Below are 27505 nucleotides of genomic sequence, written 5' to 3'. Positions count from 1 at the left end.
TCGTTGCAGCTCACATTGTGATTTGCTTTATTTTTTCACACACTTCATCCCTGTGTTTACCTTCAAGTAACGTCTCGGCATCGGCGTTCAAGCACTCCTTCACAACAGTCGTGTCACTGATTATTTTATTTTTTTGCCCCAAAATCTATGCAATCTTAAGTGAGCATTCATTTGAACGTTGCTGGCCTGTAAATGAGTGTGTGAAGACATGCGTAGACCTCTCATACTGAGCTCTCAGCTCGGATATTTTCCACGCTCTTACTTCTGACTTCTGGGGATACTTTTCCTCGAAGGATCTGTGTTTGGATTCGTAATGCCGCTTAATATTCCCGCTTTTTATCAGCGCCATGGTTTCAATACATAAAAGACACAACAAAGGTTTTGTACTGCCTTGCGGGAGAATGAACATGTATTGGTCAGTCCATTAATCTTTAAAATGTCTGTTTTCTGGGTAAACTCTCCTTATTTTCGAGCAAGCCATTTTCTCATTCCAAATCGCTCTTCCGGTAAACAAAAAATTAGATTGGCTATTATTTGAGTGACCCTATAACACACATGCATTGCTTTTTGCTGTTTTTATGCTGTACAACAGACTATTCTACTTTTCAATTTGTATTTCAGTGAGAAATTATTTCACTAACGTAATCATTCTTTGTATAGTGAAATCATAAAAAAAAAAAAAAAAAAATTTAATTATTATTTTGAATTGGTCATGGGTCCGGATAGAAACGTCACTTGGTCCGGACCCGGACCGCGGTCCGCCGTTTGGTGATGCCTGGTGTATAATATATTTGCAATGGTATTAAGTAATGTAGCCAGGAGTACAGGAGTAGCCATCTATCGCCACGAGGGGTCAGCATGGAGTCAGCCACATGTGACATCTATGGCCACTGCGGGGCGCCGTCGAGTCATCAACATGTGTTTTACTGACACGTGACGTTGAGGTGCTGACGTAGCCGACAACAAAGATGGCAGGAGTAGGAAGCAGCAACTACTGGGAAGGTGAGGTGGCATTAAGATTACACAAACTCACTTTATTCATGTTCTATGTGTGGTTTCTGAAGTATAATATGATGTTCAGCCATAAAGCGGAGTGTTCTGGCAACAGACTAGCAGTTTCCGGTGTATAACCCATGTCTCTTCAGGGCCAACCGAGTTCAGATGGATGCAAGCTAACTAGCCGCAAGCGTATAAAAGGACGTTCGCGTTTTGCGACCTCTTCTTAGTCGCAATTCCCTCCATGGTGTGCCCTATTAATGGCAATATAATTGGTGTGATTGTATGTAATGGCGATCAACTCTCCCATAGTGCACCTACTGACAGCTTGGGTCGTCGTCTTTGTATCTGCATGCCTTTTTTGGTTCCATAAATAACAACGTTTGTCATGTATGAGCCACTTTCCCTTTGACAAACGTGGACTTTTGTGAAACCAAAGGCTTTCAGATAAAAAAAAAGGAGTACCGAAGCTGTCCACAGAGGTGCAATGTTGATGAGGTTATATCCATTAAATACAACCAGGTGAGACTTATATTTTCATGAACAGGTCCCTGAATGGAGGGAGTTTGGACTAATCGGTCGTGATGCGAATGTCCTCTGAGTCGCTTGCGGCTACAAGCTACCTGTGCGAAGACAGGGCAACACTGGACACCTGTTATTCAGAAGCACAGATTCTACTACACTCCAAACTCACTCTGAACCCTGTAGGAAACAGCCTGTTGTTGCTGATTTCAGGGTTAGGCTTGATTATATCGTACATCAGTGATGTCGAGTCCACAACCTTCTTGCGTATCAATAAGCTCTGGCGTTGGAATGTCAAACATTTTACAATCGAATATGTTTTAACTAATCAATAGCTTAGTTTATTCTTTGTGATGGGGAGAATCTGAATGGATCTATAGTCCATTCTCATTTCACCTCATCTAGATACATTTCTGAGGGCATACCTGCTAGTATGCCACCAGAAGTTTACCTAGATGAGGTCCAGCATGCCGCCTTCCAATGAGATGATTAGGTATTTTCCTTTTTTAATACATGTCCATCTCCATTGGAAAACAGCAATGAGAGTAGGTCTCTACCTTTTATGATAAACGTCCAACTGAAACCAGCTGAGGGACTAGCCTTTATGGACGTGATATGTTAACCGTCGCCATGTTCTCTAATGCTGTTTTTTGTGGCCACAGACCTGCGGAAGCATGCCAGGCAGCTGGAGAATGAGCTGGACCTGAAGCTTGTGTCCTTCAGTAAGCTGTGCACCAGTTACACCACTTCCAGGGATGGACGCAGAGGAGATTCGTAAGGCCACACACGTTATTTTCCATTATTTCTCGAATAAGTTACAATTGTTATTGTTCCAATATTGTGACATACAACAATAAACTACTACCGTATTTTCCGCACTATAAGGCGCACCGGAGTATAAGCCACAGCAGCTAAATTGAATGATGTGTACATATATAAGCCGCACTGGACTATACGCCGCAGGTGATTTAATGTTTAATTACCATTAGGGCTGGCCCGAATGCCATTTTTCTGTCTTTGAATACTCGTTGGTTTTTCCAAGCGAATATTCGAATACCCTTTCCAGACAAAAACACCATCAAAAACAACATTAATAAACCCTATATACTCCCCGGAACCGATTTTGACAGTATCTGCATATTTTGTTGAATATTTAATAGCTTTTGAACGTTAATTAGTAGGCCTAAGTAGGTTGAAGTTCCTTCGTTTTTCCCCGTGAAAACGAACAGCTGTTGTTCCGTTCCAAATCAGCTGTCCTCTGCCATCTCAGCCCTTACGGGAGCTTTTCAATTCATCCTGGAACGTGCATCTTTTCAGGGAATTTGTACAATAAATCCATAACAAATACCAAATATTGATTTTCTTATGTGTCCATCCATATTATAACCATTATATTGTCCCGGGTATTCCCAAGGCGCTCACGCTCTGCAGCAAGCCAGTCACAGTTGATTGGCGCGGCGCTGAACAGCGAACGTAAACAAACTAAGCTAAAAAAAAAGCATTTCGTTGGAGCGTGTCTAAGTTCCCCGGGTCCTATGTTCCCCGGGTCCTATGTTTCCCTCTTTGTATGAGACTGGGGAACATAGGACCCTTTTTAAAAAAAAGGGTCCTATGTTCCCCGCCTTTCCCAAAAAGGGTCCTATGTTCCCCGATATGCAGGCTATGTGACCAGGGAACATAGGACCCTTTTTCAAAAAAAGGGTTCTATGTTCCCCGGTCTGTTACTTTTTTCCACCATTACTGCCAAATTCCGGCCGAGATAACTACCATTGCATGTCTTTACCTTTTGTGGAAGAGGGAGAGACGTCGGAGAACCTGACGCACGCCTATTCATACGCCGGTAAACAAACCCTGAGAAGCCCAATCCCTACGAGAGCTCCCCGCGCTACGGCCATCCGGAGGCGCACAGAGCTTTTGGCCGTGATATTATTATACAATTATATTATATTATATAGGCCTACTATTATATAAAGAGCTCCGGGAGTCGCAAACGGCAACAATCACTTTCTCCTCCATGCTGCAGTTCACCCCGGACTGCACTGCACTGAGTTGGCCGGTTGAACGCTGATTGGCTGTTACGTTACACATGTTACTCAGTGGCCACGCTGTTTAACGCCGATTGGCTGTCATCACGCGAATGTCGCGTCAAAGTTTAAATATTTTTAAAGATTTATAGATTGCGGGGAACATAGTGGGACCCTTTTCCCAGAAAAGGGTCCTATGTTCCCCGCTTTTCCCAAAAAGGGTCCTATGCTCCCCGGTATGTATGGCTACAGGGGAACATAGGACCCGGGGAACATAGGGATGACCCCCATTTGGGAAAGTATTACTTTTCCTCCCGAGATCCCGCTAATGTTGTGTTACAAAGTAAAGGGAAACAAGATATCTATTCTTCCTCCACCTCTCTCGCTTCTCTGCTTGGTGTCGCTGACGCTTATAGTTTGCCTCCCACGCTCTGGTAACGTCAAGTACGTGAGAAAAAAAAACAACGAAGCTCCGAATACTGATTTAAGCTTCGAATACAAATCTTCAGAGTGGCCGTTAGATGTAAAAAATCCATAGATTAGCCGCACCCTTATATAAACCGCAGAATCGTAAAATGGGAAAAAAGTCGCGTTTTATAGTGCAAAAATTACGGTACATCAATTCATATTAGTTGTTAAAATACAATGTGATAACTTGGTGTAGTGTGACTGTTATTGGGGGACAAGGTCCATGTCTGCAATTTATTTTAAGATCTAATAACTTTATAATTGTTTGCAATGTAGATAATCAGCAGTGTATATATGGCAAGTATAATTTTACATTGACAGATTAATGCAATAAAATACAACACAAAATGCATAATGCAATATGATATATCAATTTGAATTACGTATAACATGGCCAAGTAAACATGTTATTGACTCATCCTTTAAACACATTTTATTTTTCGATTTCCTTAGGTCAGACACCACGCCTCTACTTAACAACTCAAGCCAAGACAGAATGTTTGACACAATGTCAGTTGAGATTGAGCAGCTGCTGGCAAAGGTAATTTTACTGGTGTTCTTATGCCAAAATAAAAGTAATCCTAAAAAATGGTAGGGCTTGGTAGTAGTTCCCTTCAAGACAGAGATTTAATAACCCTGGTGTTTTAATGTTTAAGGACAAATTAATTGTGGGATTTAATTTGTTTGTGCATGTGTGAATCCAATTAGCTTGGGTTAGGCTTAATAGTCCATGATGTAGAGGGGGACATATTCATAAACTCCCCCAGTGTAGTGAGTCGGCATCTGGATATGCTCAAGTAGTTATCGGGGTATTACTAATGACTATACTGTGAGATGGTTCACTGCATGGGTGCATCAAGGACTTATGCTTTGCTTTCTTTACCCAGAGTTTTCAACCTCCACTGGAGATATGTCTTCGTTTTATGAGCATGTTTGTCTGCCCTCCAGTATTCAGTCATCTTCCCATCCCTTTCCCAGCTCACTGGAGTCAATGACAAGATGGCAGAGTACACGAGCACCCCGGGAGCATCATCTCTCAATGCCGCCCTAATGCACACACTGCAGAGACACCGAGACATACTGCAGGTTGTTTTCTGTCTTTCCTGTCTTGTTTTCTTTTTGAACCTTTTGAAACTCCATTGAAATACAGACACACTATTTTCTACACTTTCACATCAAATTCAAGACTTGCCTTCATCTATATATTTATTTGCAAAATCGAAGTGATGAATATGCTAACTTCTCTACCCTTTTATGTATTTTCTCTCAGGATTATACACATGAATTTCACAAAACCAAAGGCAACTTCTTGGCTATCCGCGAAAGGGAAGACCTTCTTGGCTCCGTCCGGAAAGACATTGAGTAAGTGTCAAATCATGAACTTTTCTTACTAATTGTCGAGCTTGTGTAAGCTATCAGCTGATTGCATTGATGTTCCTTTCTATCAGGTACAATTAGTAGTGCTTCTTTATTCTCGGATTATTATTATTTTTTTTTTTAATAGTTGGTTACCAACTACCGACCATATATGATTAATTTATCATATGATTAATAAATGAATCCTAAACATTTTTTCACTTATTCACGTATCAAATAATTCTACATACCAAATAGGGACCTATACTTCTAGCTCATTTAGGTAATTCTCCATGAAATTAAGCTCCAAAGCTTTATTTTGTGTGTTTTGAGTGTTTTCCGTCATGGAAAACATAAGAAAAGTGGCCAAATTGATCGAAGGTTCTGCCAAAGCTTGAACATGTCACTGAAAATTGCAAAGTTACTCTATTAAACATATTTCATGTTTTTGCTACGTTTTTTTATGTTAAGTCACCAACTACAACTATACAGTTGAATGTCAAAGAAAATCAGCCAGCTTGCAATGCTTTTTGAGGAGATACTCGTATGTGCGTCTCATTTCAGGAAGGGCAGAATACTGGAGAGTGACGACAGCCAGTTGTGTAAATGCAGACAATGCAGTAGCATTGGGACCTGGAGCTCTGTAGGGCCATTGTTTGTGGGCCCCACTGTGCGTGGTCACAGGCCCAGTGATGGGAATTGCACACTTGTGTTTGCAGTGCCTGAACTTGAGCACTGATTATCACAGTAATCCCCCCAAGTACCTATGGTAGAGCCGAGAGAGCCTTAGTTAAAATGGCAAGTGTATTTTTAGGGTTTGCATATAAAGTACCCTACCTGCGTATACAACTATATGATGGTTCTTTTCAGCTTATACATTTGTATTTGTAATTCGTTTAAAAAAAATATATATTATTTCATTTAATAGTTGATTTGATGCCAAAGCTTTGTGGATTCTGGGATATTCTCGATTTTGACTGCTTGTACGTCGAGGGTTTATAGACCCTAAGGAAGTACCTTCAAAGTTGTCTTTGAAGGTAGGCTGTTAGGTTGGCTGTCAGGCTACTCATTCAGTAGGAATGGCTGCTACTGACCATTCATACAGTGAAATACAAACCTCTGTGAGCACAGGAAGGTGATGGGGATTGGGAACACCTGGTCAATAATAAGCCCTGATGAACATGGTCCTCTAGTCAGAACGACTGATTTGAGAGTGAAATGAGAAAGGAGTCGGGTTGTTTTTTTGGTAATGACTTATTGATTTCTGAGGCACTGTGCTCGAAGAAGACCAATGCACGCTTCCTATAGATCCCTCAAGTGTGCTGCTAGTGGCCAAGCAGACAAATCTGTTTCAATCTCATTAATCTTCCAAACTTACCTCTCATTGTTTTGGATCCAATATTGCTTACGCTGCCTTTGGAGAAAGGTGTTTGGATTTATTTCAACACAACCTAAAGGGAGTTTATTTCTATTAGGCCCGTTGACTCCATTGAGTGAAAGTCTACCTGATAAGAGCCATTTCTCCCGCATCTTACATTTTATTGTACTGTTATTTATGATGTTCACTCTTACATTTTCAGGGTTTGCATCAGCTAGAAATAAGTAAGGGTGCCATGTAAATGTTTCCCTAAGCTGACAGGCATAATTGAGGGTTTTTTATCTTCAAGTTCAAGACTAAAGAAACCACTGTGTTGCAAGTGTGGGAGACTGATGCACTATTATGCAAATTCTGATAATTGTCTATGACAATACAATTCTGAAAACGGTAATTCTACGAAAATTACACTACACTTTTCAGAAAGCTGAATGACGGTTGCAGGGCCAACAACCTCCCTTCAACAATCTGATGAAAATGGGTTTCATTTCCACAGGGCCTGTTTGACTCTTGGCTAGTGTGAAACCTGTCAGCTCTCACGATAGCCACTTAATCAGAAACTGGACATCCATCCAGTCAGTCAGGCAGAAAGGTTGCTGTAGCACAGGGTGTGTCCCTTCTTTGGCTGACAGTGTTGCTGTCTCTCTTGGTAATCTCGTTGTCACTATAATTATTATTCTGATCCAACAAAGCTCTTGTGTAGCTCATTCTTTTTTTTGTGCTTTTTTTTAACCACATTTACTTTTGATTTAACCCCAACCATTCGGTTCAGGACCATTAGCTAACTGTGTCGTGCGTGGTGATACTTTAGTTATTTGAGTGCAACAATTGTACTGATGCAGAATTGTGTTTCTTAAGAGCCCCAAAGACACTTTACAAAGGGCGGTCTAACATACGTTCTTCCTGTGCAGCCGGTTAAGTTAGGTAAAGATTTTTGTTTATTTGTAGTCATTAACAGTCCATTAGTCGACCACATCATTTGGATGGTCCAATACATCTTGGCATAACCACTCATTAAATCGAATTAGTTAAGGTAATTTGCCCGGTGCTGGTGAATTTAATGCATTGAAATGAGCTGTTGTTGTGGACGGTGCACTTTGCTTAATAATGAGCATCAGAAGCAGACGGGTGCCTGCCCCACTCGCCACAAGAGGAGGAGCCTGCCTCCACACAGTGCTAGGGGGCTTTAGTTATTCATATGATGTAAGGCTAAACCAGGTCGGTTATCTTGTTGCTTACTAGATTATTATTGGTATGAAGAATGCATGCTTACATCTTCTGGATGTCATTTGAGGTTGACTGGAATCACCCCACTTACCGCAGAAGCGAGCTGAAGCCAGGATCCGAATCTATGAGCTGTGCCCACACTTCTGCTGCCAGGTCCTGGAGCAGCGCGGGGGTTGCAGTATTAAAGCCGCGCCCAGTCCGCCCTGAGAACCTCTCGTATGAGCCGTTGAACTATAGTTAAATAGTTTGCTCGCAGAGCCAACAAGAAGAATGTTTCTAGTGGAAAGTACTAAACAAGAATAAATAATGTTTTGTAGATACGATCTGATAAGGGCAAGCGGATGTTGACATGAGGAAGAATAGGGGGTTCTATAAATGAATTAAAAATCGATATGTGGACCTAATGAGTTACCAGACCAGGCTTCTGAAGCCTAGGCTTGAGGGACACAATATGCATGCCTAACTATAGTATATATACTAGTTCAATCTTTTGTAGGACGCATCAACATTTAAATTTTTTTCTAAATTTGTTGCTACTTTAAACTATTTTTAATAGTGTTAAATATTCAAAATAGTGTGGTGAGCCTTGGATGCAATCCATGGCTCCGCTGAAGCCCTTACCATCTTTGACTGGCAGAGGTCAGTAGAGCCCTCTGCTCTGGTGTTCACGTGCAATGAAGCTGTGCAATGAGCAGCATGCTGCTCTGCAAGTGTGTTGGAGCCAATAGAATGTGAGCGCATGTCCATCCCTCATTCCTTCATTTAGGATGCAGAGCATTTTAAATGAATCAATGTTTGCGGACACCTTAGGAGCTGTAGGAGGCCATCTTGGTCCTGTGTGAACAACTATTTATGAACGGTAGGCCATATTGATCCCGTGAACACCCTTTTTACCATCAGTAGGTGACCGTATTGATCCTGTGAACACCTTTTTATTATCAGAAGTAGGCCATGTTGGTCCTGTGTGCCTTCAAATCTCCCCCGACATGCTGCGTGATATACACTGACGTCCCAATCTGTATCACGGTACAGCCCGGTCCTGTTAAGATCTACTGCTCCCCTATTGCTGCTGCGCTATAAATGTCAGCGGGACGCATGACGGCTCGACTGTGAATCACATGGCTGCCCTTTTTAAAAGCCCCGCCCGGATGATCAACATGTCAGTCAGCGTCAGTTTAAATAAGACCCAGCCTGCGCTAGCATGGCTGGCTACTAGCATGGCTGGCTACCAGCATGGCTGACTACTAGCATGTCTTCAGTCCCCTGGGAGAGAGACGGCTCTATCAGTGTTGGCATCAACTCGTTTGTCTGTCTTGTTGTTATGGTTTCGAGGACGTATTTCACAATAGTTTATATTTTAGTTGTCTCCTGTGTGTTGTATCCTCCTCATGCTGGTTTCTCCGCAAACCACATTCTAGCAATACCAGACATCCTTGTTTGTTGATTGGCTAAGAGATGGGAGACCACTGCATTATTCGTGCCCATCTCTTTAACATACTGTATGATTGCGTGGTGCTGTCAATATTGGGATGGAATCAATGCATTGTTGCACACATAACTCTTAACCCACAGAGATGCTAGGAACGGTCGATCAATTATCAAATAGTTCCTGCCATTAGATCTGCAAATGTTGAAGCATTTTATTTCAGCCGTACCAAATTGAATTTCAAGCCTTTATTATGAAGTGCCTAGTAGTCTTCGTGGACAGCCTACTTGGTTTGTTCTTCATTAGCTATATCTAGTTTTTCCACTTGCCTCTTATATTATTCATGCTGTTCCAAAGACCTCTTTAAAGGAGATGGTATGGCTGGCTGTACTGAAGAATAAACAACGCTGGTGGTTACAGAGGTGTTGCGGCAGCTAGGAAAACCTAAATTCAACTGTTGGCCTCTAGTCTCAGTGTAGTCAATGGTTAACCAAATCAATTTGATTATTTTAGTTAACTTATATAGTTTATATAGTCATGTTGTCAAGCACGTGTTGATGCCAATTTAGATGACCTAGTGATTAATTCATGAATTCCTCAAACTTTAAAGATGAATAAACGGACTGCTGAGCATAGCTGAGGGAGAATAATACCCTGTATTTATCATGCTCTTGTTTATTTGTGCACCACTCCAGTCCTCTAATGTCCAACACCCTGTTCCATGACGGTGCACAGTGCTGCAGCTCATTATCACTAACTCTTTTCTCCTTAGAACATACAAGAGTGGCTCTGGAGTCAACAACCGGAGAACAGAGCTGTTTCTGAAGGAACATGAACACCTGAGAAAGTAAGTTCCAGTTAATTTAAGTGTTAACTTCCGCCTGCTCTATCTTGAATCACAACTGTTTTCGGCTGCTATCTCACACACCTATCATGTACATAACCTCACAGTGTCATTTATAAAAAGGAAACCTCTAACGAATGTCGATGAATCATATCGTGACCCCACTGTTTCTAATTAAGTTCCAAATGTCAAACTGCACTCCGTGTGTGTGTGTGTGTGTGTGTGTGTGTGTGTGTGTGTGTGTGTGTGTGTGTGTGTGTGTGTGTGTGTGTGTGTGTGTGTGTGTGTGTGTGTGTGTGTGTGTGTGTGTGTGTGTGTGTTGGTGTTGTGTGTCAGAGCAGTGGATCGTGGTGGCAGCAGGCTGCACACAAACTGCTCGGATGCAGCACTGAGCAGCATTCATCATGGGCAATGTGCTGTAGCCTTGAGAAGTTTTATCCCAGCTGATAAATTGGGCGTAACCAGGAACCATTAAAGCGTTGTATCGCTACTTTCTCTACGGCTCTCAATTCGTTTCCCGCCACGGCCCGTCAGAGGAGTAAAGCCTCAATTACCCCATAACCACCAAAACTAGCACATATTGTTTGTGTCGGCAGAAATAGTGGTCCACAACACGGGTGGTCCACAAAAGGTGTGAATATACGTAAGAAAAGGAACTATGTTAAATGCAAAGGCTACGCACTCGGATGAATGCAAACTGAAGGTAATTAAGGCTGGAGTTTCCATTGTGTTCACGTCAAGACCACCCAGAGTGCAGGCGTCAGGGGAAACATTAGCCCGTAACTCAGGATTATACCGTACTGTACTTTTGCCACATCAATCATCCTCCCCGGGCAAACCCTGTGGAATCGAACGGGGTATAAAAAAACAAATGAGTCTATTAAACCACCGCCCATCAAGTGCCTCACCCTGACCAGTGGCCGAGAGGAAGCGGCAGAGGCGGGTTGGGTTACACATGATCTATCCTATTAGAGCCAGAGACAGGAAAGAGGGAGAAGGGAGGGGAGCAAAGAAATGTGTTACACGCCACAATAATGGTCTAAACGGGTTTCTGGGTTTTCTCTAAGGGCTGCGTTCTCAGGCTCTCGCTCGCTCTCTCAGGTTTAGAGTTGTACTCTGTGTGCCGTGTAATCGCTATTGAGGGGAGCCTACCAAGGTTGTAATTACACAAGCCAGTAGAGGGAGTGAAGGCTTACTTCTGCTATTCACCAAGGCAACCCGCCCTTTCCCCATGAGTCTGTCATCATTTCTCCATGTTCCATATTTGCTGTTACTTCTTGAGTAATTTAGTGGATGCGTTTATGCAAAGGGTAACAGTGAATTGTCATACTTTAGGTGCATCCCATCAAAGAGACTGTTATGCCCCTTTTCCAGCAGCGGATACGCTTCGGACCCAGTAGTACGGGTGCGGTATAGCCCAGCTCAGTTATGGCTCGCGTTTCCACCGCCGACTGTACCCTTATGGTAGGGCAGGGTTTAAGCCGTATGGCGATAGCCGTGGCAGCTACGTAAGCATCGTGATCTCATAGCAGCCAGACACGGTGTAGCCTGCCAATAAATCCAAGGAAAAAGAAGAACGCGCACAATGAACAAAGACCAACAAAATAGGACGGCAAACTTTTGCGCGACATTTCTTCAATGACAAATTTTTAGCAGTTCAGAAATACCTCGCGAGTAATGCGTTTGTTTATTTATCCCCCTGTCGCACGGAAGTGCGATTCTGTCGACCAATCAACGGACGGCGTGTGTAGCTCGAACATGCCGGCACCCTTTCAGGCGTCTCAGTACCCCAACGGAGGAGTACTGCGAGACGAATACGGCTCACTCCGGATCACGACCACTTTTGGCAGTGGAAACGCGAACCGTGCGGTACCTTTGCAAACTGAACTGAACCGACCCTGCACCCTCCGTTGGAAATGCGGCATTAATATTAGGCATCTTGTGCAGCGATGCCTACAGGTACACTGGACATTGGGTTTCCTCTCAAAGTGTTAACATTGAGTGTAGCAGAGAGCCTCTCCAAACCTTTCCTCTCCGAACCTTTCCTCTAACCCCGCCCCCCCTCCTTCTAGCTTGGTACGTGTCTCCCTCGCTCTGTGTGTTTTTCCATTTCTCTGCCGTAAAGTGTTTTCATGAATAAATCAGAGGACGGGAGGAGCAGGCCCATTAAGAGTTCATAGTGGAGCAGCCATAATGGCTGTGGTCACGGCATCCTGTCAAATGTATCTCTTCCGTAAGGAATCAACCGACACGCTTGCTTACCTTGAAGTACAATTTAGTGTAACACCTGTAACACCGACGAGCTGGCTGTCGCCTTGCATGGCTGACTCCGCCGTCGGTGTGTGAATCTGTGCGTGAATGTGAGGCAAATATTGTAAAGCGCTTTGGGTGGCCAATGGTTAGAAAAGCGCTATATAAATGCAGTCCATTTACATTTACATTTACCTGGACTTTATCCTGCTTTTACCAAAGCTGCCAACATTGATTTAGATGTAAGATCTGGGTTATTCTTTACCTTATGCAACCCCTTGGAACATTAATGACACTCAGAATCAGGTTTTCTTAACCAACGATGCTGTGGTACAAGAGCCGACTGAACCATGACGGGCTGTGTCCTGTTATTGGATGATAATGTCAGACATTGCGGCTAAGGCGATGCCCAGGGTGCTGACAGCCTGCGTCAGCACCTGTGTACATTATTGTCAGCCCATAGTCCAGAAGTTGAGTCCAATACTTTTGGCTGTACGTCGTTTCTTTTTAATACTAGAATGCAATCGCTATATACTATGAAGCTGACTTGATGCTCTAAAGACAGTTAATGCCCCACATCACATCAGGGTTTTCCATTAAAGGGCTTAACTCTTGAAGCTCACCTCACTTTAAGAAAGCCAAAAATATCATTAACTTTTTAATTGGCCTACCCTTCAGCTCTCCTTTTCACATGCTGCAGATGTGTTGAAGTCTTAAAGCGCACTTAATGCTAGTGTCGCACAATCCTAAGGGAGACACTGCATCGCGCCTTACCATGCACCTCATGCTCCAGGCTGAAGATTAAGTGCACCGTCGGAAGGAAGGAAGCCTGCTGGTATCGATCGCTGCTCGGTTCAGGACGGGCTCTCTCATTGTGTCCGAGCAAAGAGCTGCACATGAGACACCGGTGTTGTGTTGTGTTGGATTTAGACTGTGATAGAGGCTGTGATGGGCTCTATGATGAACACCAGTCTCTTTACAAAGGTGATCTTGAAGATTTCTGTTTGGTTACCTTTGGAAACACCTTTGGCGATGAGCGGTAATTTATCCAAGAGACACAAACGGTGTTGACAACAACGACCGTTTCATAACATTCATACGATTGCAAATGCAAGGGTTTTCATTAGTTTGCCATAGGCTGAATCATTGTACTAACTCATTCGGAGATCGATAGTTGGTTTGTTGTTTATTGATTTTCTTCCACTGGGATTCTTTTGTCATGAGGGGTCCTGATTCTGTAGAATAGTGTTACCTCAAACTATTGTTTTTCTTTTTTTCTTTCTACAGAAGTGCAGTTGATGAATATTTTTGAGAAATGGATCAATTTAAATTGGAATTCATCACCTTTTATGTCCTTTTAATTAAATAATTACAATTAAAATCGATGCATGTCAACACTATATATGATGGCTGTTAATGTCATCATAAAGTATGCGAATTACCTAATTAACGTTAACGCAGAACATTTTTTATTTCAAACTTATTTAATCTGCAAGAGCTACCATAAAGTTGTACCTGCAGAGAAGGAGAGAGGGAGAGAGATTTAATGACTGCAGCAGAACATCAATGATCAGGGGAAAGCCAAGCCTCCCGAAGCTGTAGATTTTGAAGGACACGCATTTATCCGTAGGCGTCGGACACTCGAGTACCACCAGGCTCTTCTGTCCTGATAAAACAACCGTCTCCCCACCAAGGTGTGTGTGTGGGGGTGGGGGTGGGTGGGTGGGGTCAGCATGACAACCAAACCTAATAATGTGGACAATAAAATGGAGGTTCCCTTGTTCCTGTAAGATCTATATAAACCTGTCCCACCCCTTTGCTCTCTCCCTCCACATACTTTCATATTGGTTCTCTTGATTTGTGAATGATGTTGCCTGTCAAAAGGCCAGGCCAGCCGTGGAAGTATCCGCTTGGATGACCACCTCAATCCACCCTCCTTTCGCTGAGTGAAGGTCAATGACCGTGGCCTGGGCTAATATGTGATTTGTCGTTCATCTGTCCGACATGCATCTTCATACATGTGGGTGGACACTTCCACCCACGTACAGACGTTGATAAACTCCCCATCCGATTTGCTTTTGCTCTTCGATCCCTTTTTTATGCTCTCTCTGTTTTGTGTGACATCCCTTTTCCCTCTGGACTCGTCAGCCTCCCTCTTAATCCTGTGAACTGTCCACAGTCTTGGCAGTTGGGGCTGTTATTGGAAAATTAGTTTGGAAATAGCTGAATGTCACATTCGCTAAAGCAAGTGCCAGTTATGCAAGTTCTGAGACAGTGTTTCTTCCCCTGTAACCGTTCCTTTCCACTTGGCTTTGAGTTTGGCTGTTGGTGTTGGATGAAAACCTGCAGTCACAACGTTGCATACGACCAATGAGCATTCTGCTGTGATTAACCAGAGGAAGCCAAGTAATCAGGAAGTGTGTGCTCAGCATTGGCCGGGCATCATTAGTTACGATTAGCTTGGGCTCGGCTCGTCTCCTTGGTGTAATACATCTTCAGCAACTGCCTCTGTCTCAAAGATGAATGAACGTGGCATTAGTTGGACCTCTGCGAAACCGAAAGAAATGGTGTAACAGTTTGATTCGGCGAGACAATTTTAATATTGGTCCTGCCTCACTGGTTAGGCTAAGGGAAAATAATGATGAGCTACTACTTATAGTGATGCCTGTTGTGATTTGTGACTTACAAAGCAATGGCCTTTAATAAATGTAAACTGAGACATTTTATTCTTTCCACTTAAGTGTCCATGGTTACTGTGACTACCTAGTCAGTGTTAATTAAATGTTGACTGAAATATAATTGTGTAGAAAAATAATCATGGAAGCCGATAGCGTAGCTAAAATGTCTTTCTTTAAAAAACTAAAAATGGTTACTCCCTACCTGTTTGTTTGTTCACCGTTGTGTAAACACTTGTTAATGGTTTAATACTTTATGTTTTGTGTTTTTTTATTTTTTTTAACAGGGAAGGATCTTTTTAATCACCCCACTTTTTTTTATAAAATGCCGACATGTGCACTTAATTAATCTGAAAGTATGGCGACACATTAGTGCCATAATTCACTAATGTGATAAAAGATGCATTCGGGCGTATTATATTATTCCACACGCATAGATATTAACTACGAGCGCGCAAATGATCTCTGCGCGCGCGCAAATGACCTCTGTGCGCGCAAAACAGCCTCTCGCGCGCGCAAATTACCTCAGCGCGCGCAAAACAGCCTCTCGCGAAAGATGTTTTTACGCTCGCTCGAATTTGATTTTGGCACTATGGGGGAGGGAACCAAGGCAGGGCGGGCTTTCCTATGATTGGCCGTTTCTGAAGCGCGATATTTGATTGACAGCCTTCCTCAGCCCTCCTCTCATTCATAGTTAGATAGTTATGATAGTTACGTAGTGTAACTCCAGATTCTATGAGTATAGGCGCAGCCTTTTAAGTGTCGGCCTCATTGTCCTTTAAATAGCTGAAGAAAAGCTGTTTATTGGGAGCAGAACGTCCGCCGGCGCCCGACTATATCTGCGAAATGCGGACGTCGTTGAGGCACGCCGCACGCGGACGTGATTGAGGCCCACGCTGTTGGTGGTTGGGGATTACACATTTTTCAGTGCTACGGCTCACGCCTAGGGATAACCCAATAGCAATAGCCTTAAAAGGCTGCGCCTATACTCATAGAATCTAGAGTTACAATACGTAACTATCGTTTCAGCCATTTACTGTACAATTCAGAATTGAATGAGAGGAAGGCTGAGGAGGGCTGTCAATCAAATATCGCGCTTCAGAAACGGCCAATCATAGGAAAGCCCGCCCTGCCTTGGTTCCCTCCCCCATAGTGCCAAAATCAAATTCGAGCGAGCGTAAAAACATCTTTCGCGAGAGGCTGTTTTGCGCGCGCTGAGGTAATTTGCGCGCGCGAGAGGCTGTTTTGCGCGCACAGAGGTCATTTGCGCGCGCGCAGAGATCATTTGCGCGCTCGTAGTTAATATCTATGCGTGTGGAATAATATAATACGCCCGAATGCATCTTTTATCACATTAGTGAATTATGGCACTAATGTGTCGCCATATGAAAGAGTGTTCTTACCGTGTATGGGGGACCCAGAAAGATGTGTGATCTAACGTGACCACCAACCTGCTTCAGAGCTCCCTGTTTGAGCTATGGTCTGATGGATTTATGTGGAACTGCACCTTGTCTGTACGGAGCAAAGACCAACCGTCTAACCAGCTTCTCTCTCTTTTCTCTCCTGCCCTCCAACCTCGGTCTGAAGCTCTGACAGGCTGATGGATGACACAATAAGGTAAGGGCTGCTTCCTTAGACACCAGGGACCATATATCACCCCGCATACCTTGCATTATCCAAAGCCTGCTTCCTACACTCCCCGCATCCTCCCGAAATTATATCATGCTAAAATAAATCTCCTCTTCGCATATTCCAATGTTTGTGTGCAAAAAAACGACTTAACAGATTAAAAACTCACTGGCGCCGTCCTCTTCCACACAGCTCATTTGTTTTATAACCCTGTTGTCCCTCCCGCCCACATCCAAACACGGCTCTGCCTCCTGCCCCTGTGTATTCATCTCTCTGCACTCCTTGTGCTCAACACCCATCCAGGCAAGACCGTAGCATGACGTCAGCCCCCTCTCTCTTCACTCAAACCCTCTCCCTGCTCCTCGCCTACCTCCTGGTGGGTTTAGCCAGCCACAGCCCAGCCATGAGTTCATGCTTGTTTGTCTGTGGCCCGGCCCTCTGGAGATGAGGCTGTTATGATCGCTGCTGTGTGGGTTAGCCTCACATCTCCAAATGACTGAATCTTTGACTGAACGAATCCACAATATAAACCACCAAAGCAATTCATAAAAACCAACCAAAGATAACACTTTATTTTCATTTATTTCATTCATTTATTTATTTATTTTTTGCACTGTCCTTATTTATAAGGACGGTGCACATTAATCTACATTTCTGTAAATGTGCCAGTCTTAGCCAGGCACATTTTCAGCTGTAGTCCTTTGGCAAGATGTAAAGCTAGGCACAGGATGGCTTTACCATCTAGATACAACCATTAATACACATTAGCTAATGCAGTAATTAGCATTATTATGTAGTGTAAGTCCAGTGCCAGTTCCAAACGTACCTGTTCGTAAATGGCTGATATCTTGGCCCCTGTATTGCTGCTTGCAGCATTCTTGAACAGCTTGTAACTGGAAGCCTGTATTCATTTTCTACTTGAACCTTGGTAGTGAGGAAACATTTTTCCCTGGGTGGTCCACGGTTATACAGCCTGCATAAAACCACTGTGACAACAAATGGATAAATTTAATAATATATATATAATGTATAATATACCTAGCCTAGTGTCAGTGCATTAGGGTTCTCTTGGCACCGCTACTATCTTCACCATGACGTTCTCCATCGAGGTCAAGGAAAAGTGGTTAGGAGAGGACATGTTACATTTTTGCTACTATTTGACCAGCGCCATTTCATCACTAATATCACAGCAAAGTATTTAATTAATGAATCCCAACTGTTCAAACTCCAGTCTTCACTTTCAATAACGCCAAGCCTTTTTGATAACCATGCTGAGGACTTTGAAGGACACTAAGCTGGAGAAAAGTGAGCAGTCAAAATGGGAACCAAACACTAATAAAACAACGGTATGATACACATTGTTGGAGAAGGAGAGGCGTATCGCTTCGCCTTGTACCCTATTGCATTACAACACTACAGGCAGTCCAGAGTGGCTGCAGTGTTGTTTCTCTGACTGTGGCGAACCTGATCCACTACGCCCCCCCCCCCCCCCCCCCCAGAGGGTAGGGACTGTCCCCTCAGCAGGTTCCCACCCCATGGGATTCTGTATACACACACCCACACAACCACTCGCACACACACACGCAACCCCTTGCACGCGCAGCCTTTGCAAACACGGCCAACGTTGTTCCTCTGCCAACAAAACACCCTGTCCCACTTGTACTTGACAGCACACACTGATATTATGGTCGGGCCCTGCCCATAGTGTGATGGCACAACTTGGTGGTTCAACAGAGTCAACGCTTCATTTAAATAAAGCCATTTAAGACCCACATTCGAGACCTGGGGGAGGCAGACTGGGAGGCAGACGGGGAGACCTGGGGGAGGCAGACTGGGAGGCAGACGGGGAGACCTGGGGGAGGCAGACTGGGAGGCAGGCTGGGAGACCTGGGGGAGGCAGACTGGGAGGCAGGCTGGGAGACCTGGGGGAGGCAGACTGGGAGGCAGGCTGGGAGACCTGGGGGAGGCAGACTGGGAGGCAGGCTGGGAGACCTGGGGGAGGCAGACTGGGAGGCAGGCTGGGAGACCTGGGAGAGGCAGGCTGGGAGACCTGGGGGAGGCAGACTGGGAGACCTGGGGGAGGCAGGCTGGGAGACCTGGGGGAGGCGGACTGGGAGGCAGACTGGGAGGCAGACTGGGGGGTGGACTGGGGGAGGCAGGCTGGGAGGCAGGCTGGGAGGCAGGCTGGGAGGCGGGCTGGGAGGCGGACTGGGAGGCGGACTGGGAGGCGGACTGGGAGGCGGACTGGGGGGCGGACTGGGGGAGGCAGGCTGGGAGGCAGGCTGGGAGGCAGGCTGGGAGGCAGGCTGGGTGACCTTGGGGAGGCAGACTGGGGGTCTTGTAGGTTATTGATCAGCGTGTAACGGATGCCCCTGTAGGCCAGTGGAGGAGCAGCCCATCTCCTGCCAACTACCACGCTGCACTTTACCCTGCAACACACACTCTCACGCTAGGCTGAAGGAGTATATTATTTGGGTGGCAACTGCAGCACCCAACACTGAATCCCTCTGTGGGTGCAGAGCCGATTTCCTGGCGGTGACTACTCCCATATAGCGTCCCTCCCCGTCCCAACACCAGTAGGCCTGCAGCTGATTCGAATTGTATCTGAATCCGTTCGGTTCGTTTACCACAGTTCGGAGCATTCTGGAGATCCGCGGATTTCGGTTTCATGAAGGCATTGCCTTATGTAGCATATTTTGCCTACTGTAGCCTACGTCCGATACAAAAGGGTGTTTAGGACCCAGCGGAATGCATTCTCTCCAGTGCTGCCCGAGCCAATGAGACTTTTCCCGCCCCTCCCTTCAGCCTGTCAGCGTTCAAAACAAACTGGGCTTTTCAAGCGCACGATTCCTAAATTCAAAGAAAGTAATTGATACAATTATATTCTAAATATACGGGAGATAAATACAAACGGGTGATTAGCGGGATAACGGCCTTCGAGGTCGACCGGTTCGATGGAAATAATGGACAGGTAGAGGCAACTCTGGCTTCATGCTGCGCTCGTCGCCAGAGTTCTAAGCCTCGTCGGCCGTTATCCCTTACATGTTACACTCAGTGCACCATGTTTTCAAATGCATTTAGGGGAACATTTATTGCACAAAAAAGCCTTGCAAGTTGTCTGATTGCAGTCAATTAACACATTGCAAATAGCCTGTGGGTCTCATTCATTTTTGTGTTTCTCCCCCAAACCCTCTGTCAAAAAAAAGTCAGCCTATTTACTATCACGGACATGATCCTAATCCGAACCGTATCCGAAACCGAGGCCCAAAACGGTTATCTGAACCGAACCGTGGACACACTGATCCGTTTCACCCCTAAACACCAGGGAACCCTGGTGTTGAACTCAAGGTCTCTCTCGGTCTCAACCCTGTGCAATGTAAAAGCCCTTGGATCAGTCCGGCATAGAAGAACTCTTGACTGGGATATGCAAAGTTGTAACTACATGTCTCTCCATCTCTCTCTAGTATTGCCATGGCAACCAAGGAAAACATGACGTCCCAGAGAGGCTTTCTGAAGTCTATACAGGGAAAAGTCAACACTCTGGCCAGTATCCTTTACCCCCATGTGTGACTGATTGGGATTGTGTGGACGTCAGTGGGAAGTTGTTCAGAGATCTAGCTTATGGCTGATTTTGGATTGGTCAATTGATCAATCAACCGTGTCGGAAAAAATATGTCTTGGGGAGGGGTGAGTCTTTGAGTTTAAAGGTGACATTATTATACCACCAGGTGTGAGTGTGATTAGCATTTACAAGCCATTGACCGTTGATCAATGGCTTGCCGTTGATAATCTGCCTCTTCTGACGTCACATATTTTCATCACCTTTAAAGCTTGTCATTAAAATCGTGTCCGATGCTTGTGAACTGCGTTATCTTCCTTCACCGCCCGCTCTCCAAAGACCGCTTCCCGGCCATCAACAACCTCATCCAGCGGGTCAACCTGCGCAAGAGGCGGGACTCGCTCATCCTGGGGGGGGTGATTGGCGTGTGCACCGTCCTGCTGCTGCTGTACGCCTTCCACTGACGGCCGCGCCCAGCCAGCGCTGCGTCGCCACCGCCGCCGCTCAGAGACTAGACTGAAGCTAGACACGGCGAACGTCGCCGGGCGCACAGGACATTCAGCAGCCCCCCCCCCCCCCCCCCCCCCCCCCCGACACCAGGACCCCCGGGTCGACCTATCACAGCACTCGGATTACAGGTGGGCGGGCCGGTGTCGGCGGGTGGATGATTCACCCAAAAAAAAGGACCGGAGACCAAAAGTACTATGGGACTTGATATTAAAGAATTCTCTTGATGATTTGCAGCAAGAGTTTCTACTGGGGGGGGGGGGGGGGGGGGGGATGAAGACACTCAAAGATTTCCTTTTTTGCTTTTGGAGGTGGTTGGCTTTAGTGGATTATTGTTTTTGGACAGGAGAATTGGGTGGATGGTTCAATGTGAACTTTAAAATGTGCATTAATAAATTATTCTTATTCAGTCTGTACAAAATTTTGTTATAATGGTAGTTACTTAACACCCCAAAGCATTTTATTTTTTAAAAATACTGAACATGATGGTGATTGGGAGCTCAGATTAAATATTCTATTCTAATAATTGCTAACTATTCTCAGTTTGGGGCAAAATTGAAGGAGGAGATACCTGTACATATTAACCCTGTGGTTTTTCCACTGTAAACTTTATATAAGTGTAATTAAAAAGTATACTTTCTCTGTAGTGCAAATTTGTGTCCATATCTGTTTGTAAATATCGTTCTCCTTATGCCATTTCCCTAGAAGCAGCTTTCTTTCAATGAATGCAATTAGTCAATCAAAATCAATTAAATGAGTCATGAATCCAAGTGTCTAGAATGTCAAGTCAATATTTAATATTGACGGCAAAAATGAGTTTGCTCATTTTCAACCTATATATAGATTCCATCATACATTTGGATCCATGGATACAATTGGCCAATTATATTATTTAGGACATCACAACATTGTGCTAATAATTTGAGACTAAACATGTTTCTATTCAGAAATCTAATATAGAGAATCAGAATTTCTGATTTGTAACTGCAGTGTAAAGTCAAGTTACAGCGATGGTTGTGTTAAAAGCAAAGTCCTTTAATATAGAAGTGTTTCAAATGATTAGGTTACATGCGCCATCTCTGTGATGCTAAGACATTCCTGATACGGTCTAATTCCCTCTTTATTTGGATTTAATGGAACCAGAGGTGGCATGCAAGCATAACCGTCTGACAGTCTAATTTTCTTTATGGATAGGAGCCATATAATAAAAAATGGCTCTAATCCATAATGAAAGTGAGTATTAATAATTAACATTTAAAATGAATACATGGTTAACCAAATGCAGGCCGGTCTTATAGGAGTGTCCATGCTAAACCGAGATACTAACCCTTAAACAAATTGCAACAGTTTGTTTGCTCTTGGGATTGGAAGTGATCCCATAACAGATTGGATCGTGTTTTCCGGCGAACTTGAAGCATTACCTGGCCAATGGCTTGTGGTTTTTACACAACTGTCAGAAGGTCATTGGTTTGTTTGTGTTTAAAGTCCAAAGGCTTTTGCACATCCATAAGGACTGGCTTTAAAGAATGAAGTTTAGGAGCTGGATCTTGGTTTCATTTTTCTCTCTGCTGCTTAGGGAGAGTTTGTGAAAGGGCATATACTGTTCTGTACAGAAACCAGTGTTCCTGCACTACCATCCCACCGGGGTCCTGGGAAGATGGTCTTCTTAAGCAAGCGCTGTGCTGGGGTGTTATCTGGTTATGAAGACGTCCTCTTGGACAATGGACTATAACCTCATATTTACATTATTGCATGAGTCATGGCTGCCTTTCACAAGCTGGCTAAAGTTTGGGTTTGGCTAATGATTCTTTTAGGTTTGTTTTGGGATGGTGCGCTACTATTGATTATGTTTATGTCAACAGTCATGTTGGTTCAGGTAATGTCTTAATCGTCTAAATCAATGTTCTTGATCAAGTGCAGGATTGTAAGTTTATGTAAATGTCATGACCTTTCACATTAAACAACACTTCAATTTCAAACTTATTTCTCAATGGCCCAACCTGTATTTTTTCTTTTTGGCGATGTGTATCGTAGGCATTTGATGCCATTCTTCAAATTTCTAAATTGCATCATAGATTACAATCATATTAATAAGAAGAGGTTGTTAAATCAAGTATACCGAAGATAATTGATACCAGCTCACTGGAAGATCTAAACGAAAAACCTAATCCAGTTTTTGTGCAAGGGCATATTGGAAAAGCATGTTCTCAAAAAGGGAAGATGTTGTGCGAGGGGATGGGTGTGGTCGAACCCACAGGAAGCGTGTCACCTTCTGCCCTCACCACAGGGCCCTCTCACCCTCCAGCCACCTCCAGCTTAGGCTGAGGACGTGTTATCCCTTTTTAGAACGGATACTTAGTTCATCCACGAGTGGTGCAGAACGATGTATGAGTATTGGTCATTTATGGCTGGACTGTACGGCATACTGTCCTCTTCTCCTCACACACGCTGTAGACTGAGTGGACGACAGCAATTCAGGGGTTTTCCTGTATTTTGAGCTCCTGAATATTTCAGCGGCTGGCGTCTGGTTTGAAGCCCAGCAGAGCAGAGGCGGGGCAGGGACTGGTGGACGGCTCAATGGGAGGTCATCTGGGAGGTCTAAAACGGGTTGTGTTGCACTCTAGAAAACCCGGTTTAATCTCAAAGTAGATTAAATTAGAGCTGCATGGAAAGACCCTTTATTTTGTTATAGGTTCCTCCTTTAGGGGTATTTACAGAATTGGCAATTTCCTATTTTGTGATCCCTATTTCGTTAGGTATGGGTATATTTCAATCCACAACCCTTGGTTAATAAATACGTTTTAATAAGGCAATAACTTTTAATGAAATTGATCAATAGATAAGCCATCAGACAGGTGGATTCAGGTCCGTGGAGATGAGGAGTATAACTATTGGCAGAGTAGGCTATAGTCTCACTTTCAAACGTGGAGCAGCTGAGTAACGGACAGAATTAATAAAGGTGATGTACCTCCTCGATAAAAACATGTAGAGGCCAGCTCTGCCCTTCCCCAACCTGTATGTAATGGTTCCGATCAGTCTTTTTCTAATGTACATACGGTAAGATCGCCTCATTCAAAAACAAGACATCACCCAGCAGATGTGGACCATGCATGGTAGCATTTATTATTGTCATGCAAAACTCCACACAATGAATAAAAACAGGCATATTGAAATTACATGTTTCTTTGGAAGACATCAATTGTACAGAAATTTCCCAAACAATTTAGGGTTTGAACGCTTTATTGACAGCAGTTTGTCTTATTAAGAATCACAGATTTTCATTGGTGGGACACTTACAATTCTATTGCGTTGTTTTCTGATGACAAAATATGCCAAATTATTTGGTCCTAGTTCAATATGAAATTGTCAATCTTATTTCTGTTAAATTGTACGTTTTTTTGTCAGGTGCGGTAGTAGACAGTAAGTTTTGGCTTCTACTCTCGTCTGTTTGGTAACAGATTGAGATGGGCTGTGCACGGGTTGCATGCTTTGATCAAGGCCACCAAGCATTCATAAACAAACTGACATGTTGCACAAGGAAAAACAAATTATTAAAGGTGACATATTACACCACTAGGTGTGATTTATTGTGTGATTAGCCATTTTCTGAAAAATCAAAATCTGCCTCTTCTGACATCACAAGTGGGCGTGTCCACCTAGATGTATGACGGATAGAGTAGCAACGTTTGCTGCAGTCCACTGTGTAGGCTGGTAGATCTATCCAGCACACATCTAAGTGGACACGCCCACTTGGGATGTCAAACCAGGCAGATGTTGTCCAATACCTTTAACATATTTTACGGGTTGTAGTAATTTAATGTTACATAGATGGTCCTTATTTTATTAACTGCTAAGCCAAACAATTATTCAAATCAAAATATGTGCCATTATCAAGAAGTTTTCTTGGTGCAGTAAGTATTGATATATATTTTTTTATAGTATTCATCTGGATTTTAACTGACATGGTTTGAAAAAAATGTGTGAGTAGATGCATTAAAGAAAACCCATCAAGAAGTGGAGTGAATTATACAAAACATAATAATGTATAATGTATAAAACTCCTTTATACTGCATACTATACTAAGAATCACAAAAGGGTGGTCTTTAAACCAAACAGTCTTTATATGTGGTGGATGAGTGGTAGTACAAATGAATAACAGTGTATTGTTTGGCCCATGGCATGCCTACATATTGCATATATATTCTTTCCAGTATAAGTACATCTCATACCCACAAAAAGGGGCTGTTGGCTGAGGGGGGGAGGGTGGTGTTACACAAACAGGGAATTGCAACGTTCTTCCAGGAAACACATTCAGTGATGCACTTTGATAATAGTCCATGTGCAAAGGTGTGGCCTCTGGTGGGAGTTTAGACAAGAAGACGTTGCAGTTAGCATAATCCCTTCATGTAGCAACAGATGTCAGGGTTTTGTGAGCGGTGCAGCCTGTTGTATGAGAGAGGCTACAGGTGAAAGAGTTGTAACGTATGGATGATTAGGTAAGGATTGGGGGGGCGGGGGCATGCAAGTCATTATAGTCAAGCCCCTCCCAGAGCAAGGCAAGGCTGAGGGGTCTGAGGGGGGGGGAGGATGGGTGGATTGGTGTGTAGCTGAGGGTTGCGAGTAGGTACACCCTTATAGATTTCCATCGCATTTCAAGAACTATCAGATTCTCTCCAAAAATGAATTATACTATCTTCCAACACAGCCACTTCAAACTGTTAATTGAGAATAAAACCCAGAAAAGCATAAATAACAAAATCCAAATATCTTTTATGTACAATCTGACTTGCAGTTGGTCAAAAAAAAAAATCCTTTTTCTTTTTTTTACATACCCTAATAACAAAAAACAAAAAATAGATCCTAGACATTTCAGAGCGGTTCCTCCTGATATAGCGCAACTCAGCATAAAGACACTTTAGAAAATGTACATCTCCATAACTCCAATTATGCCTATTTCAGTTGTTTCTGTAGCTGTGCTTGGATATGCGCTGAATGAACAGGGAATATGGTGGGTGGCTGGGGGTTTAGAATGTAGCTCTCAAGATTCTCGTTGAACCCAGAGTTCATTTTTTAATTGCTCTAATTTTTCTCCGCTTCTCCTTTGTCTTCAGTTTTGTGCCTTCTTTTCCTTTTCATTTTCTGAGACCTTTTAGTTCATATGAAGAAATATGGGACTATTCCAAAACGTTTACAATGTCCTCTTTCCTTTCCAGAACCAATTTAATATCAATATTTGTTTCTATATCAAGCAAATATTTACTGGATTCTAGTGCATGCATTTCTGGGGTTTCCTTGTTAACTTCATTGATTTGCCAACCAAACATGTTGTTTTTTTACGGTTATTTTCTTTTCATTTGACAGTATTCTGCATTTAGGGGATGGTCTTGATGTTCATCACAAGCTCACAACGCCTGGATATCGTTGTTGCTGCTGCTGCTGTTGTTCTTGTTGTTGTTGTTGTTGTTGTGGTTGTATCCGTTATGCAACCGTTATTATTTCAAAGCTGAAACAAAGGGAAGTAAAAGAAAAAGGTCACACCCACATCCTTGTTCCTTTATGTGATATTTTGACTGGAAAGCCCATGCCTTCTGCCCAGACAGCCTCTAGCCAGCGGAGACTCAATCTGCTGAGCAGGGGCCACCGAGTACAAACACATCTCAAGCATTCACAAAGCCAGCCGATATTACGTGCTTTTCATATTTTAACTCAAAGATGGATATTTTTACCGAAACTTGCAGAAATAAGATTGCGATAATGCACAGAGCCTAGCTTTTCCTTCTTAAATACAGGCTCAACAATGCAATGCATATTTTACTCAGGAAATAACTGTGACTTATTATTCAGTTGGTGATATATATCCACGCAAACATTCTTTATTGTAAGTATTCTTGGGTTCAGTTTTTCCAGATCCGCACAGGTCACATGATGTGTCAGCCGGCGGGAACAGGGGGGATCAAACCCGGTCCCTTTGAGCTGCTGTGTCAAACACAGTGGAAAGGTTCTCACCCGTCACAGAGACGTAGACGGCGATGACCACGATCCCGAGGATGATGGAGACGATGCTGAGCAGGCGGGCCAGCTTGCCCAGACGCTTAGCCCCATCCACATCCCCCGACTGGAGACTGTTTCTGGACTGGTGAGACACACACACACACACATTGTCATACACATGCGTGCACACACACACACACACACACACACACACACACACACACACACACACACACACACACACACACACACACACACGCACACACACACACACACACACACACACACACACACACACACACACACACACACACACACACACACACACACACACACACACACACACACACACATTGTCATACACACGCACACACACACACACTCACACACACACACACACACACACACACACACACACACACACACACACACACACACACACACACACACACACACACACACACACACACACACACACACACACACATTCATACACAGACATACATACAGAGACACACACACACATTGTGACAGACACACACACACACACACACACACACACACACACACACACACACACACACACACACACACACACACACACACACACACACACACACACACACACACACACACACACACACACACACACACA

General features: G+C 43.8%; 2 protein-coding genes across 2 annotated transcripts in view; one reads left to right on the top strand and one right to left on the bottom strand.

The window, feature by feature from the left end:
* The first annotated feature begins 920 nt into the window (after positions 1 to 920).
* LOC130405938 (Golgi SNAP receptor complex member 1) lies at positions 921 to 20917 on the top strand. The gene is made up of 9 exons (XM_056611265.1): positions 921 to 1002; positions 2181 to 2292; positions 4464 to 4551; positions 4989 to 5096; positions 5281 to 5372; positions 10167 to 10241; positions 16751 to 16780; positions 20257 to 20339; positions 20691 to 20917. Exons 1-9 carry the CDS (start codon positions 969 to 971, stop codon positions 20813 to 20815), a joined length of 747 nt encoding a protein of 248 aa, XP_056467240.1. The 5' UTR covers positions 921 to 968; the 3' UTR covers positions 20816 to 20917.
* Positions 20918 to 25599: 4682 nt separating this feature from the next.
* Positions 25600 to 27505, bottom strand: part of LOC130406374 (trafficking regulator of GLUT4 1-like) — a 10139-nt gene continuing 8233 nt past the window's right edge. The window contains exons 2-3 of the mRNA XM_056611911.1: positions 26866 to 26992; positions 25600 to 26362 (exon numbers count right to left, since the gene is read on the bottom strand). Coding sequence (XP_056467886.1) covers positions 26352 to 26362; positions 26866 to 26992 — 138 coding nt within the window. The 3' untranslated portion in view covers positions 25600 to 26351. The remainder of the gene's footprint in view (positions 26363 to 26865; positions 26993 to 27505) is intronic.

The sequence above is a fragment of the Gadus chalcogrammus genome, chromosome 16 (assembly GCF_026213295.1).
Source record: "Gadus chalcogrammus isolate NIFS_2021 chromosome 16, NIFS_Gcha_1.0, whole genome shotgun sequence".
Classification (NCBI taxonomy): Eukaryota; Metazoa; Chordata; class Actinopteri; order Gadiformes; family Gadidae; genus Gadus; species Gadus chalcogrammus.
Note: the sequence above shows the minus strand (reverse complement) of the source record. Positions and strands in the feature narration are given on the sequence as shown.

Coding starts and splice junctions, on each gene's coding strand:
- LOC130405938 (XM_056611265.1), top strand. CDS start 969: ATGGCAGGAGTAGGAAGCAGCAACTACTGGGAAG. Junction 10,242..16,750: donor GAACATGAACACCTGAGAAA/GTAAGTTCCAGT, acceptor CTCGGTCTGAAG/CTCTGACAGGCTGATGGATG. Junction 16,781..20,256: donor CTGATGGATGACACAATAAG/GTAAGGGCTGCT, acceptor ATCTCTCTCTAG/TATTGCCATGGCAACCAAGG.